The sequence below is a fragment of the Rhinopithecus bieti genome, unplaced genomic scaffold (assembly GCF_001698545.2).
Source record: "Rhinopithecus bieti isolate Rb0 unplaced genomic scaffold, ASM169854v2 scaffold_13262, whole genome shotgun sequence".
Taxonomy (NCBI): Eukaryota; Metazoa; Chordata; class Mammalia; order Primates; family Cercopithecidae; genus Rhinopithecus; species Rhinopithecus bieti.
The window spans coordinates 1826842-1842617 of record NW_016808004.1 but is presented as its reverse complement, the minus strand read 5'-3'; the positions used below and the strand labels follow the sequence as shown (position 1 = coordinate 1842617).

The following is a 15776-nucleotide window of genomic DNA, read 5'->3' as shown; positions in this document are numbered from 1 at the left end:
GACCAGGTTTGGTTATGCTATAAAACAAACATAGAAAAATGTTAATGGTAGAATCTGGGTGGTGAGTATGTGGGTGTTCAGTGGACATTTTTTTCTAGATTTTTTGTATATTTAAAACATCTTTGTGATAAACTGGGGAAAAAATATTGCCAGGTTCTTGTACTGGTTGTCTAATCATGTATGAAACAAACCAGTAAATATTAGTGAAGCTTTCCACTTAGTAGAAAATATTTTTATTCATGTAGGCATTTTCTTAGCACCACTCCCTTTAACACTAGTGGATTTTTTTTTTTTTTTCCTGAATGGAGAAATATGTGGGCATGTGGACCACTAATAATAATTATGAAACAGATCAATATGTAGAAGACTTCATAAATCCCTGCTGAATCCATGATCCCATGGTACTTCTCATCCTAGTCTTTGGAGGTAGTCTATAGTCTGGGCAAGTGTCATTCTCATTTTATACATGAGAGAGGAGAAGCTCAGAGAAGGCAAGTGGCTTGGACTTGTCTAAGGTCATTGAGCTGATGATTACGGAGACCAAATCTATGTTGCATATCCATTTCCCACCTCACCATGATGAAACGTAGCAGTAAGCACTTTCAAAGATGGCTATGAAGAATCACAACAAAACTTCTACAAAATTAAAATGTACTAAATCAGTAATAGAATTAACAATACACAAGTAACACAACTGGATAAAAATGATCTGAAAACATGGACGAATGTTATCAGATCCGAAAGGCTCTATTAGTAATAAAAGATTTAATTTGCTCTGGTGTCTTGGAAGTGAACAGGTGAGTGCTGGACAATCTAAATAAAGACAAGAACAAAGGCATCTTCCACTCCATCTTCCTCGATGAAGTCTTAGGTAGCCACAAGTGGTTATTTCTTGACATGAAGAGGCAAAATAATAGTTGGTGAATAAATAAAATAACAAAAGTAAAATGCAAAGAAAATCAAAACTCTGAGTGGTAAGTTAGTGTTTCTTTAGGTATCAATAAACACTGAAGAATCAGATTAGACCCCAAGGCATCTTGGTTCTAAGACTTATTTTTAGCACAGTGAGACCATTAGCACCATCTCTCAGCGCTTACAGGGGGAAAAAAAAATCAATTGATCAGTTCTCTTCAACCTAATGATTTTCATAATGACTTCCAGCAGACCTTAAATGGGACTAATCTATTTACACTAATAAAAGCTGAATCTATTCTGTACCAGAGAGTGGAAGGGCAACAACTGGCTGTGATGCAAAAGCTGCTCAAACGCAACGTTCTTCATATGAACATAATGTGATATGATGAGAACAATATGCTACTGCTGCTGGCCACACTTCCTCGGGAAACCAGAAGAAGTTACTGGCAGTGCCTTAGCTTGGCTGAGGAGATAATAGGTTTGGGCAGCAGTATAATTATCTCTAGCAAATTATTATACTGTAAGCAGCTGTGTCCACCAACTTTCAGTAAGAGCTCCAGCAATCACTCAGCCTACCAAACACTTTCACTTTGAACCTTGTTGACATCTAGAATTTAGACCATCCTGGGCCTACTGCCTTAACAGAATACTTATTTATTTATTTTTTCTTTTTTAGAGACAGAGTCTCACTCCGTTATTCAGGCTGAAGTGCAGTGGCATGATCATTGTTCATTGCAACCTCAAACTCCCGAGCTTAAGTGATCCAGCCTTCCTGCCTCAGCCTCCCGAGTAGCTGGGACTACGGGCATATATCATGACACCTGGCTAATTTTTTCTTTTCTTTCTTTTTTGTTTTTCTGGGGGTGGGGGGGACAGTTGCTTGCTATGTTGCCTGAGCTGATCTCAAATTCCTGGCCTCAAGCAATACCCCCACCTTGACCTTCCAAAGTACTGAGATTACAGGTGTGTACCACCCAGACTGGCCAACAGCAATACTTCTACACTGCTTCCTGCCAGAGAGTCTTCAAGGAAAACATAGCCAATTGAATAGACTGTATTCTAGTTATGAGCTGTAGTGGACTAAATAGTGTCTCCCTCCAAAATTGTACATGGAACTTCAGAATGTGACATAACTTGGAAATCTTCTTAGATGTAATTAAGGTAAGGATTGAGATGAGATCGTCCTGGATTAAGACAAACACTAAATCCAATGAAAGTATCCTTACAAGAGCCAGTAAAGAAAACATGGAGATACAGGGGAGAAGGCCATGTTACGATAGAGACAGATATTGCAGTTATGCTGCCAGAGCCAAATATCAATGGGAATCACCAGAAGCTGAAAGAGGCAAGGAAGGATCCTCCTCCAGAGCTTTGGAGGGAATGTGGCTCCTAGGCCTCCAGAACTGTGCAAGAATACATTTGTGTTGTTTTAAGGCACTAAGTTTATGGTAATTTGTCATGGCAGCCCTAGGAAACTAATCCCCTAGCTTTAATGGACAAAAACAGTGCATGCTGCTTCAGCTGCTAATAAATGACCAGCTGACAAACTCTAGGAAAAGGAGAAAGCACATGAAACAGTATCTTCTCTTGCTGTCACACCAGGGTAGGAGAAGGCAGGAAAGAAGTTACTAGCTGGGTGTTAGAGTAGAAAGAACAGAAGGTGGGTAAACAGCAAGCTGGTGATGAGAAGATGCAGGCTGAAAATCTGGGCAGAGAGGGGAGGAGTTGGGGAGCAGTCAGTAGAGTTCAGGAAGGAAGGCGGGTGTTAACGGGCAGGCAGGAAACATATCAGAGCAGTCAATGCAGAGACCTGCTCTCAGGTGACCCGGGGTAGGAAGGAGAGGGCACGTTTTAACTCATTACTCCATTTAACCACTAGAGTGTTGCTATGACACAGATTTTATGATTCCCATTTTATAGGGGAAGAAATAGGTACAGAGAAGTTAAGCAATTTGGTGACAGCCACAAAGCTATTAAATGACATGGCTGGGATTTAAATCCATTTGCATCTGATTCCAAGGCTTGGTTCAAAGTATCCTACAGAGCAGTCTTTTATAAACCTGGCTGCATTAAAGAAAGCCTCAACTATATATATATATTATATATATGTAATATTATGTATTATATATATTTTATATGTGTGTATATATATATGTATTTTTGAGACAGGGTCTTGCTTTACTGCCCAGGCTGGAGTGCAGTAGCGCTATCTTGGCTCACTACAACCTCAACCTCCCGGGTTCAAGCGATTCTCCTGCCTCAGCCTCTGGAGTAGCTGGGACTACAGGTACGTGCCATCACACCCAGCTAACTGTTGTATTTTTAGTATAGACAGGGTTTCGCCATGTTGGCCAGGCTGGTCCCGAACTGCTGACCTCAAATGATTCACGTGCCTCGGACTCCCAAAGTGCTGGGATTACAGGTGTCAGCCACCACGCCTGGCCTTCAACAGTAATTTTTGATGTACTATCTCTCCCAGCAATAACTGATACTAGGGAGTAGAAAGATCGAGGCTGGTGGTACAAATTCCGGCTGCATGTTGGGATCATCTGGGCATCATACCAAACACTGATGCCCATGCACGCCCCACCCCTGACCAACCAATGGGATCTGGGAAGTGGCATTTTTAGGAAGTTCCTGGGTGATTCTAATGGGTGGCGTTGGTGAGAATCAGGCTGTAAGCCTACAGATATAAGTGGAAAGTGCAGCTGGCAGAGGAAGAGACGACAGCGTGGTGTTTGCAGGCAGATTCTAGCCATTTCACTTCTCAAAAGTTACTCTGATAAATACTGGGGCAGAGAGGAAAATGAAAATACACTCTAAACATTTCAAGATTGCCCAGAATTTGTACTTGCACAGCTTATGTTTGTTCCTCCAATGATGTGGGAGTTAAAGCCTGAGCATTAGAAAAGCTGCCTCTGTCTCACATTGCCCTGCATGAGCCAGAAAATGTAGGCTCATCCTGTACTTGGAAATAACTTTGCAAAATCAATGTGCTAGACTAGGAAGCAGCTTCTGCTGCTGCTGCAAATATTGTTTTTACAATTGCTGGGCCTGCATGAAACAAAGCTGAATACTTTTTAAAAAATGACTACTGTTGTGCACCACAAAGCTAAGACCCCACAACATTAGATACCATTTCCTAACCTCACGCTGGGTATTATGATGATGCTATGTTAAGAGAATGCTTCTTAAACTTCAGCGAGTATCAATATCACCTGGAGAGCTGGTCTGAACAGAGATACCCAGAGTGGAGTGAGGTTCAGGAATCTGCATTTCTCTTAAGTTCCCAGGTCACACTGATGCTCTCAGTCCACGGGCCACACTTGCTTTTGCACTGGTATAAGGCAATGCTGCTCAAACTCTACTATATAAACAAATCACCTCGCGATTCTGTACAAATGCAGACTGATCAGAGTTTGATGTTCTTGGCCACAGAACACTCTCTAAGTAGCAAGGGTATGGGATATTCCATTGGGGATAGAGGAAGAAAGTTTGCTTGTATCGCTTGTTCAAATAGATAGTTGCCCATTCAGCAATTTGATAGGTAAGGGGTTAAAAACTTTAAGCACTAGTCCCTTCACTCTTTCTTCAGATGGAGACACCAAAGAAGAAATAAATTAAATGGCATCTCCAAATCATTGATAAACCAGGGAAACGCAGTAAATCAGTTTAGTCTGTCTTCTCATTTTTAAGGAATGAGTAACTTGTACTCTGGGAGACATATAAAGCATGAGATGGTATCCACTTCAATGAACTGTTTCCAGAACTCCACGTTCAGAATCTGACTCAGGAGAAATGAGTAATTTCTCTTAAGAGATTTCCTTAGTTTGAGTCAACATGCTTTGCCTTGCAACAGGTGGAGGCCATTCTTCAGAAAAAGTGATGGCAACAGAGGGATCTCAGATGGTAAGACCGTGAGATGCATCCAATCCTGCCCTCATCCTGGGAGCATTAGAGGCATAAGAACTGTGACTTTTTCATTTTAGCACCATTAACTATCTTAAACCCAAGATCATGAGTCTTATACTGTGAGCAGAAAACACAGCCATGTCCCTGTACTAAGGAATTCATAATTAATTCATTCATTTTCATTCACTCATTCATTTATCCATTTATTAAATAGTGAGTGTTTCCTCCACGGCAGACACCATTCTAGGAGCTGGTGATTTAGGAGAGACCCAACTGAAACACGTATCTGCACTTTTCTATCTATCTATTGTAAAATGCTTTAGGCACTGGAGCAAAAAAGATGGTTCTGTGCTTTACCTCTCTGTGAGGCAGTACCAAAGAGTAAGGGATTTAAAAAGTTCTTCTCTAACTACGGAGAGCCCAGTTTTAATCCCCAATCAGTTGCACATTGATACTTTTATAAAACATAAAAATGAATTGCTAGAACAAAGAAATTTTAAAACCCACAAAGATATACAAGAGGCCTAATTTTTTATTTTGGATTCAACAGACAATGTCAAAATGCTGAAAAAAATTAAGTGTCTAAATGCTCACTCCTAAATTCTCTAAGTCTCATAGCAGACTGGTGACAAACAGCTTGCAGACAAGCATAATCCTCAGAATCCACTTTGGGTAGAACTGGCCGGGAGCACAGACTCCCAGGTTACATTGCCTGGGTTTGTATTACAGTTCTACTACTTGGCAGCTATGTGACTGTGGGCAAGTTATTTAATTTCATTGTTTCTCAGTTTCCTCCCCATAAAAAGAATACCACTCAGAATTGCTGCCATACATTTTAAACACTTGCAATCAATATAGACAAAGCACTCAGAATAGTGTCTGACTCATAGTAAATGCTACTAAAGTGTTAGCTGCTATCATTACTACTATCTACTATTATAACTGCTATCATTACTGTTTTTACTTCTTCTATTATTACTACTAGTGTTACTCTGCTGTATCAGCTTGGGCCAACACTTGCACAGTTGTTTTATGTATAAAATGCTGCTTGTCATCTCTTCCTTCCTACTGACTTCCTTCCCTCCTATGGAATCTGTGACTAGAAAATGAAATCACTTAGAACACATGTTGGCACCCACAGAAAGGCCTCTAATAACCCAAGTGTCTGTACTGCCCAATTGCCACTTCAGAGAGACAAGGACAAAGTGTCCTGGGGTTCTCTCCACAGGGCTCCTAGGCACTGTGTCTGTCTGTTATCAAACAAGTGGAAGCATCGCTGAGACAGCTGTCCTCCCACCCTCCCTGGAGAATCTGGCTGGGCTGATGCTGTGTGACACTGGGTGTTGCCTCAGGGAAAGGCACATCCTCTCTTCTACTCTGTGACCAAACAACAGTTTAGCAAAGGGAAGAATTTTAAAGGACATTTTTATACTTCCTGTAATTGAATACTTAACCCACGTGCATCTTTCACACATACACATATTTCTCCAAGCTCCTTCTTAACATTTGTTTTCGATTCTCAGTTAAAGTTTTTGAGAATTATTTCTTACTCTTTCTTCAGATTAGCCACCCACAATTAGCTGGGAATAAAATATTGAGGAAACATAGAAACACATCCGAGAATAAAATTCACCTTGTGCGTGTAGAGGGAGACAAAAAAAGAATGAAGCTTGAGTATGGGGAATTATTAGAAAACAATTTACAATCCTATAAGGCAGGAAAATACCCAAGATAGGAAAAAAAAATAACCATCTCCTTGTTTGCTTTTTAAACTGCATAACTTTCTCTGAGAATATTAAACAAACTTATTGATATGGTTTAAACAATTTGCATTTTCATAAAATAAAATTTTTATGAAAGAAAGGAGAGTAACATAATCACACAAAAAATTAAGTAGGTGTGTTAGCTCTAGAAAAAAAAAATCGCAGGTTAGTAGCTTGAATGGTCTTAGTCTCAAGATTTATTCACTTATATATAATTATATCTTGACAAGGTCAAAGAGAGAACGGGTAAAGCTGGAGTTCTTACCTAGCCTCACAATGACTTAAAGGGCAAGAAGCACAGTAATGTGTACAAAATGGCTGGTGATGAGGTTGGGAGGGATCTGACAGGCACACGGATAGACTGCCCAGATATGTCATTTTGCTGGTAGCATATGGCCTTGACATGGCCCAGATTGTAGCTAAGGAGTTACGAGTTTTAATGCATCTTTGCTACTGAAGCTGCAAATTATCACATTTAATAGTATTATTGGTTCACAGATTCACTCTGTAATGTACTGTTGCCTTTTTTTTCCTTTTAAATTCAGTACACTAAACATGTTCAGGTTGCTCTGTATGGCATATAGCGTGACACTTCAGATAAATACTGAAAGGTTTTCTGATGGAAATGAGGCTAATGATATGGTCAGACAACACATAAAAGTAAGCATATTTTTGTCACTCTCTATTTCTCATCTCCCCATTCTGACTCTGCGAGTATTCATGACCCTCAAAACTTACTCACTGTATCCATCCTTCCACCTTTCCTTCCTTCTTTCCATCCATCCACCCATCCCTCCATCCGTCCCTCCTTCCCTCCCTCCACCACACATTTATTCAGTAAGTTATTCATTGAGCACCTTCCTGCTGCCTGGCATTATAATATGTGTTTGCAACTTACCCTCTAGTGGGAAAAGACAGAAAATATACAAGTTAGCGAAATTAATTAATAATTAGAGTTGTGATAAGTGTTAGGAAGAAAAAAACCAAAGTATTAAAATACTGATTAACTGGGGAGATCTACCTGGGATCCTGACCCCCCCCCCCCCAAAATAAGGTATTCTATTCAGATGATTCAAATAAAGAAATATGAATGAAGAAATAACTTACAGAGGTATGGGAAGGGTTGAAAGCAGCAACAAGGGATACTGAGGCACCCAGAGGCTTGTAACAGCAGAAAGTTGAAATCAAGAGGCAAGGAGAAGAAATGACCTTGCTAGAGTCCAGTGAGAGCTGGAGCTATGGAGGATGTGTCACCTGGCAGGATCTCCGGTGATAGAGGGAGGCACGCACAGCCAGGGCCATGATCCAAAGTGAAGAGGAAGGGGAGAAGAAATCACCCACCCTCGTTCTCCTCCCACTTTCCAATCTTCTACTTGTGCTGCCTATTGGCAGAACTTGATCAGAAGCTATCTGGCAAGGGGGCCTCCATGACACAGTTCACAGACACAGTCCATAGGGTGTGGCCTCAGTATTGATAATGGATGGGGGTGGTGGTGAGGGAAAATGGGAGAATGGAGAATAACCAGGAAAGGGCACCTACTTAGCTAGGACAGTCAGGAAAAGCCTTCCAGTGGACATGACATTTGAAGTGACACCCAGAGAGGAGAAGACCCCAGCCACACAAAGAGCTGGAAGAGAAATCCAGCAGAAGGAAGAGCGAACATGTGCCTTTGGCATTCTCCCTTCTCTGCACCCCACACTCAGTACAGATCCCTCACCAGGCATATGGTTATCAGAGACCCAGACCATCCAAATGAACACCTTCCTATTCTATTTTATCAACATAATAGAAAAGCTTGTTCATAAAAAAACATACTCAAAAGCAGAACACTTCTCTAAGAAAGGTCCAGCACTTCTGTAAATTCTAACGTACAAAGAAAAATCAAGGGAGACATATGTAAAGGCAGGAAAGGGCAGGCAACTGGAGCAAGCATAACTCCCTTCCAATTATACAACTTCTCTTGGAAAAGCCCAAGTCTTCCACATACTGAATAGTCTCATATTGTACAATTTACTAAAAGTGTGAGACTGTGCCCATCCTACTCGTAAATGAAGAAACACAGTAAGGATTCAATTCCAGTGAAATAATAGTTAATGTATACCTATAATTTAAACTCCTACTAATTTTCTTTTAGTTTTATATTTACCTCCAAGTCACCAGCTAAAATGTATATAAACTATATGCCTCAAGCCTATTAATCAAAAATATGTACTGACAGATGATTTTATTTTTTCTGATGCTAAGAAACCATTTTTTAAAATATCAAGTAAAATTTCCAATACTAACAAGATCATCATGTGAATTCAGTGATTTGACTTTTAAAGGCCAGTTTACTAGTTCAAATTCCCAGTGAGGTAGGGAAGTCATTGAAAGGTAAGGCTGCCCTTAAAAGGTACAGAGGGTTTCCTGCTGGTAATTGAGGTTGGGCATCATAACTTCCTTCCTGTTAATCCTTCATACTCAGGGATGCATTCACCAATGGAAAAACAGTTCCTTTCAAGGACAAATTCCAGGTATAATAATGAGGAACTGCCTGCATGTTAATGAGATTCACCATCTCTCATATCCAAAGGTGTTTTTTTTTTTTTCCTTAAAGATCTTAAGGAACTTCCATCATCCAACTACATTAAATCTAAATTTCCCTAGTGCCTATTTAATTTATTTTCTTTTGTTTTGTCCCTGATGAATATGGAAACAGATGGTAATTCTTCTTCTTTTTTAAATTTATGACGCTTGCCAAGTCAATGAAAATTGCTGATAAAAATAAGTTCAAAGTGTATTATTACCTGTAGGAGAGGCCGCTGCACTCCCAGCACCTTCATGGTGTCTGCGTTAGCCAGAATCTTCAAAGGGTCAGATGTTTTAGTGACTCCTTCAATCTCCTTGTTGATCTCAGCCAAGACTTGATTGAGAAAGATGTTTTTGATGTACACGGTGAGAAACTCTCGAAGAGGACACTGTTTGGCTGGGCCAAGACCCAGGGCATGCTCAATCTCCTGAATAAATCTGGAAGACAAACAGTAAGAAGGTTATTAAATTTATGAGGAAAGTGTTATATAAATATGTCAAGATGACATGATAATATCTAGCGTTGGCTATTTCTGTGAAGAGGGCAGGTCATCATAATGCTCATCTCTGTATAATTTTTATCTTTTAAAAATATAAATTATTCCACTAATTGAATAGAAATAGGATGAAACAGAGAACATGACTTCTAAAATGGGGGGAAAAGGAGAAGACAAAACTATTTTAATTCAAGAAGGAGATAAGAATACAAGAAACAATGGGAAAACATGAAAACAAAAAACACAAATTATTGTGCAAATTAAAAAGCACATTCCCGAAGAGTACATATTTCCCACTGAAACCTTTACATCAGGGGTCCCCCTACCCCCGCACCGGGCCATGAACCAGTACTGGTCTGTGGCCTGTCAGGAACCAGACCACACAGCGGGAGGTGAGCGGCCAGCTGGGCGAGCATTACCACCTGAGCTCTGCCTGCTGTCAGTTCAGCAATCACATTAGATTGTCACAGAAGCATGAACCCTACTGTGAGCTATGCATGTGAGGGATCTCGGTTGCATGCTCCTTATGAGAGTCTAATGTCTGACCTGTGGTGGAACAGTTTCATTCTGAAACCATCTCTCCCGCAACCCCTGTCCATGGAAACATTGTCTTCCACGAAGCTGGTACTTGTGCAAAGAAAAGCTTGGGGACTGCTGCTTTACATGTACATATATAAATGTCGAAAAGAGAGAAACAGAGAGAGAATGAAGGATACTCTAAAATTCATGATGATATGTGAGTTCAGAGGTTAAGAAAGGGAATGGGATGGGAGCTGGAGGACAAAGGAGAACTTCAACCTTACTTGCAATGATCTATTTCCTTTATTAAAAACACTTAAAGAATACACAACAGAATGGTAATGATTGTCAAGTCTCAGAGATGAGTATATAGATATTTATTAAAATTCTAATTTTAATAATAAACAAAATAAATTTATTATTATAATTCTTTTAAATTTTCTATTCAGGCAGCCCCTACTTATACGAACAAATTGAAGTTACTACTATTTTTTAGTTAAATAACATCAGTCCTTCAATTACATAGTTTCAATATCTCAATACCACAGTATAGTCACCACAGTACATTAAATTTAAGTAACTAAAGTATAAATTTGTTGCTAGCTCCTCTGAAATCCCAATGTAAATAACTGATATGTGTTCATCACGATTAGTGACCAATCACACCCCTTCTTCCAATGTCTACTGGCAACTGGTCACTGTGCATTTGTTATTCACTTCATGTACAGGCAGCAAAGCATGCAGCTGTGGTGCCTCCCTGTCTCCCACTGATAAACCCATGTGGCATTTTATAAAAATGGATAATTGAAAGAGGGAGGGAATTGGCCAACAAAGATAAAAGTACCACAAAGTGGTAACACTGGAAGTGAAATTTGAATTGAATGTAAAAGGAGTTACAGGAGAAAGAGCTGCCCCTGGGAATGTTGACACTGCTGCCACTGGAGAGGCATAGCCAGACTGAAGGCGAGAACCAACCAGGAAGGTGGTTGTGACCAAAGGGATGCAGAGGATGAAGAGAGATGAGATGTCAGAGGAAGTGATGTTGGCAACAAATTTCACACTTAAAAACCTCTTGGAGATATTTCACAACACAGAAAAAATAAAGGATAAAATGCTGGCAACTGAGCCAAACTTAGAAGTATGACAGTTCACCGAGGCCCAGAAAAGACACTTGCTGTATACTGTAAAGTATATAAGGCAGCGGCAAGCACTGCTATACTAATCTTGATAAGATTTTAACAAAAAATAAAACACTTTAATTCTCAATGTTTCTAATGTTACAGTGTACTAAATACATATTGGTTTTCTTATTTTTCATTTCTGTATATATTTATAAATGCCAGGAATAGAGTTTTAATTTTTTTTTTTTTTTTTTTTTTTTTGAGACAGAGTCTTACTCCATCACCCAGGATGGTACGATCTTGGCTCACCTCCATCTCCTGGGTTCAAGAGATTCTCCTGCCTCAGCCTCTCTAGTAGCTGGGATTACAGGTGTGTGCCACCATGCCCGGCTAACTTTCTTCTATTTTTAGTAGAGATGGACTTTCACCATGTTGGCCGGGCTGGTCTTGAACTGTTGGCCTCATGTGATCTGCCCGCTTCGGCCTCCCAAAGGTTTTTTAATGTTTTCACAAAAAATTGTAAAGTCATGAAACAATTGTGACTATCCTCATTGATTAAGATTGCTTTGCGTGGTTTCAACTTGCATGGTCATTTTTACAGTTCCACAATGCTATGGAAAGCAAGAGCTGTATTGTACTTCAATTTCTTCTCAAAAGGGGAGAAGAAAATAAATGAAAACATAAAATGAATAACCAATTGAAAGATATATTTGCAGTTTGAATCACAGATGATGGCTGGAACTCAACAAGAAAAAAAACCAAATAACTTAGTAAAAAAAATGATCAAAACACATGAAAAGACTGTTTATAGTCAATACAATGACTAATATATTAAACATTTAAAAAATTATTCATTCATAAGAAAAATGCAAAGTAAACTATACTAAGATACCAATTTTTACATCAACGCAATTGGCCAAGTTCCAAAAGTTTGAAAACACACTCTGTTGCCGTAAGTGCGAAGAAAGAGGCATTCTCATATATTATTGATATGAGTGAAAAATGGTACAACCCTTGTGGAAAGCAGGTTGGCACTATTATTCAAAAATCCAGATGCATTTCTCTATGGCTCAGAAATCTCATTCCTGGGAAATTCTTCCGAGAGCTCTATCTAAATATGGATGTGATGATCTACATACCGAATATACAGATCATTACAGCACTGTTTTTAGGCAAAAGACTGGGAACAACCTAAAAGTTCATCAATTAGGGAATAATTAAATAAACTGTGGTATATTTACATTTTGGAATACTGTACAGCTCCCTCTACCCCCAAATGTGGAAACTTTTGATGTACTAATGTGAAAAGACCTCCAGGATATATTGTTACAAGGAAAAAAACAAGCTCAGATCAATCTACAGTTAGTAGTATTTACTACACTAACCCCTATATAACAATTATATATCCTCATTTGTTTATTTTAGCATAAAGACACCCTGGGAAGTCTCAAAAAAATGACTAACTATCCATAGGAGGCAGGGGTGGGGGTCAGGTCTGGAAGAGGAGTGGAAATTAGACTTCTGAATTTTAACTTTTAATAATCATTTGATTGTTAAAAACTGTTAATGTATTAGCTACTCAAATAACTTTAAATCAGAGAATTTAAAAATTGGCTATACGTATCAAAGACTTTATTTCATAAATTGCTGTCTAATTAGGACACATTTAAAGTGTGGTGTATAAACAGTTCCTTAACTTCAGCTGTTTAACCTAATAAAGAATTTTCTTTACTTATGAAATCAATAATACATTGCAGTTAATCTTACATATTACCAGTTAAACACTCTATTAATCCCTGGGGTGTATGTGTGGTGGGGGATGAAGATGGTGTATATATAGGATTGTCACAATGAAAAAAGTAGCTTTTCTTCAAAGAAAGACGAAATTGAGAAAGCACAAGAAAGAGCACTGAGGTTTCTTAACTGATGTTATCACTGTGAAAGAAAAATAAAATATGACCAAAACCAAAATATAATGGATCTTAAGGAGAGGGTGAGTGAAAGAAGGCAGGGAAAAATGAAGAAATAAAAGTAGATGATTAAGCATGGCCACAATTTGAAGATCTCCAAATACCACATCCTGCTACGATGACCCCTTCTGATCTCATCTAACCCTCAAAAAGATGCCCTACTCAGGTGCATCCTAGTCTACTTGGTTGTCTTCCAAAAGAAAACCCCTGTTACTAATTTCCTAATGAGTAAATACATCGAAACTCTTTTTATTATTTTTTAATATTATGAGAATTAATCATCAAAATCTCTATTTTCTTCAAAGGGACTTTGGAAAAGAGTTTTCTGAGTGTAAGTACTTCTGACATTTTCAAAATATTTAACATTTATTAGAACAAAATTTTTACTAGTCAATCTGCTGCTAAACAGATGGGCAGAAGACTCTAAATTAGCCTCATTTTCTTTTTTTCTCATATTTGCCTTTGGTGTCCCTAAAATATGAACTGCACTGAGCAGCACAGACAGAGGGGCCACCATCGCTTCTGGCTGAGTGATTTCTTTCCAATTCACATCATTTATTCCCTAAAGCATACACATCTATCTCACATGACACATACAGGTTGATGTTGTCAGCGCTAACTGGAGGGGACTCATTCAACATGTTTCCAAATCTGCTTTCAGAGCTGCAGGGGACCTCCCTGTGCAGAAGCACAAAACACGTGGGTGAGAATGAAAGAAAAATTAAGGCTGTTTCACCTTCTTTACCTTAGTGAAAAATGGGTAGAATGGGGCTAAGGGATGTGGGAGGGGAGGAGATGTTGGTCAAAGGATACAAAATTTCCAGGAGGAGTAAATTCAAGAGATCAACAGATCTAATCTATAACATGGTGACTATAGTTAGTAACAATGTGTGGATACTAGAAATCACGAAGAGAGCAGAGTTTATGTGTTCTCACCACAAAAAATAAACATGTGACGTAATACATGTTACTTAGCTCAATGTAGCCATCCCACAACGTATACATATTTCAAAACATGTATATCACAAATGCATATAATTTCTATTTTTCAATTAAAAATAAATAAATATGAAAAAAAGTAGTTACATTAAATGGGCAATCTACCCTTCATGGGCAGGAAGGACACAGAAAAATGAGCCTTCCTAGCCATTCAGGAGATGAACCTCACTCACTGTCACTCTGCAGAGGGGAGTGACTTAGAGGAGAGTGGTCAAGAGAGGAATACTTACAGTAGGGCTTCCAGAGTTTGGACCTGGAACGCACAGTCTTGAGCAGGTTACTTAGCCTCTCTTAGCTTTACTTGTGTCTTCTGTAAAATGGCTATAATAATACTACCTACCTCACAGGATTGTTCTGATGGTTTAATGAGGAAATAAAAATTAAGCACTCAAAACAGAGACTGGCACACAATAACCACTTAGTAAATGGTGCTGCAATGGTTTTTAGAATTACTATCTTACATAAACCCTGATGAGGCTGGAGATTAGAGGAAAGTGTGAAATATTGTATGGTTTTTTTTTTTTTACACTTTGGTCCCTTATTTTCCCATCTAATCATCCCTAGTTGGCAATTCAGACCATTAGGTTAATACTTGGAATATTTCACTAATAAATGGATTTAGGAATGAGCAAGAAACCCCATGTGGCCAGGGGCAAAGTGTAAATTGCTAACTGCTGAATCCTTCGTGCCGAGTAGTGCTACTCTATGGCTGGCACACAGTAGACTTGTAGGAAATGCTTATTGAATAAAATATTGGATAAAATAATTAAAAGGTCCTTTGATCATAACCCATAGTTCCTGCAACTAGGACATAATCTATCTGGCATGTAATGCCCTTCTCCTAAGAATTTGGACTACAGATTTCAATACAAAATTTTTAAAAAATCATCCCATATCTCCACCATTCCAATGTAAACCAGTAATTCTTATTGACAGAAGATTCTCTCATTCTTATGCACATCCCACACTGTTTTATATTTTGTGCAATATGGCTGTTCACACTACTTCGTATTCTGCTCTTTCACAGAGTATTACAGACTCATTCTATCAAGCTAATGAACACAGTATTATTAACCAAACCTCTACTAGGGAACATCTTCATTTTGCTTCTGTTGAATTATTTCCACAAAATTAAAATACTGCAAGTAGCTCTTCAACATTTTTGGTGAGTCTTTATTTTATTTTCCCTGATTTGCCACAGTGTACTGGATGAGTCCTTTCATCTAGCAAATGTTTAAAAATGATCTGTTGAATGGGAGACAGGAGGGAGAGTCAAGGGTATAGAAGAAAATAATCAGAAAGCCCAATTTTCCCAACAATGCTCCTCATTAGCTCTATGGAAGTATGAAAACATTGAATTTTTAACAGTGAAAAGAATCTCATTAGAAAAGAAAATACTTCACTTCAAAGTTAAGTTAGAACACAGATGGAGCCCTGTCAAAAGAGTATTATTTAATCTCATGAAGTGCTTTTACACCAGGGATTTCCTATCTCTGTAAATGATGAGCAGG

The 15776-nt window shown here is 38.7% G+C and overlaps 1 protein-coding gene across 1 annotated transcript in view; it reads right to left on the bottom strand.

Moving 5' to 3' along the window:
- LOC108537538 (exocyst complex component 4) overlaps positions 1-15776 on the bottom strand; it is a 661401-nt gene that overhangs the window by 67649 nt on the left and 577976 nt on the right. Inside the window, exon 11 of the mRNA XM_017885082.1 lies at positions 9378-9597. Coding sequence (XP_017740571.1) covers positions 9378-9597 — 220 coding nt within the window. The remainder of the gene's footprint in view (positions 1-9377; positions 9598-15776) is intronic.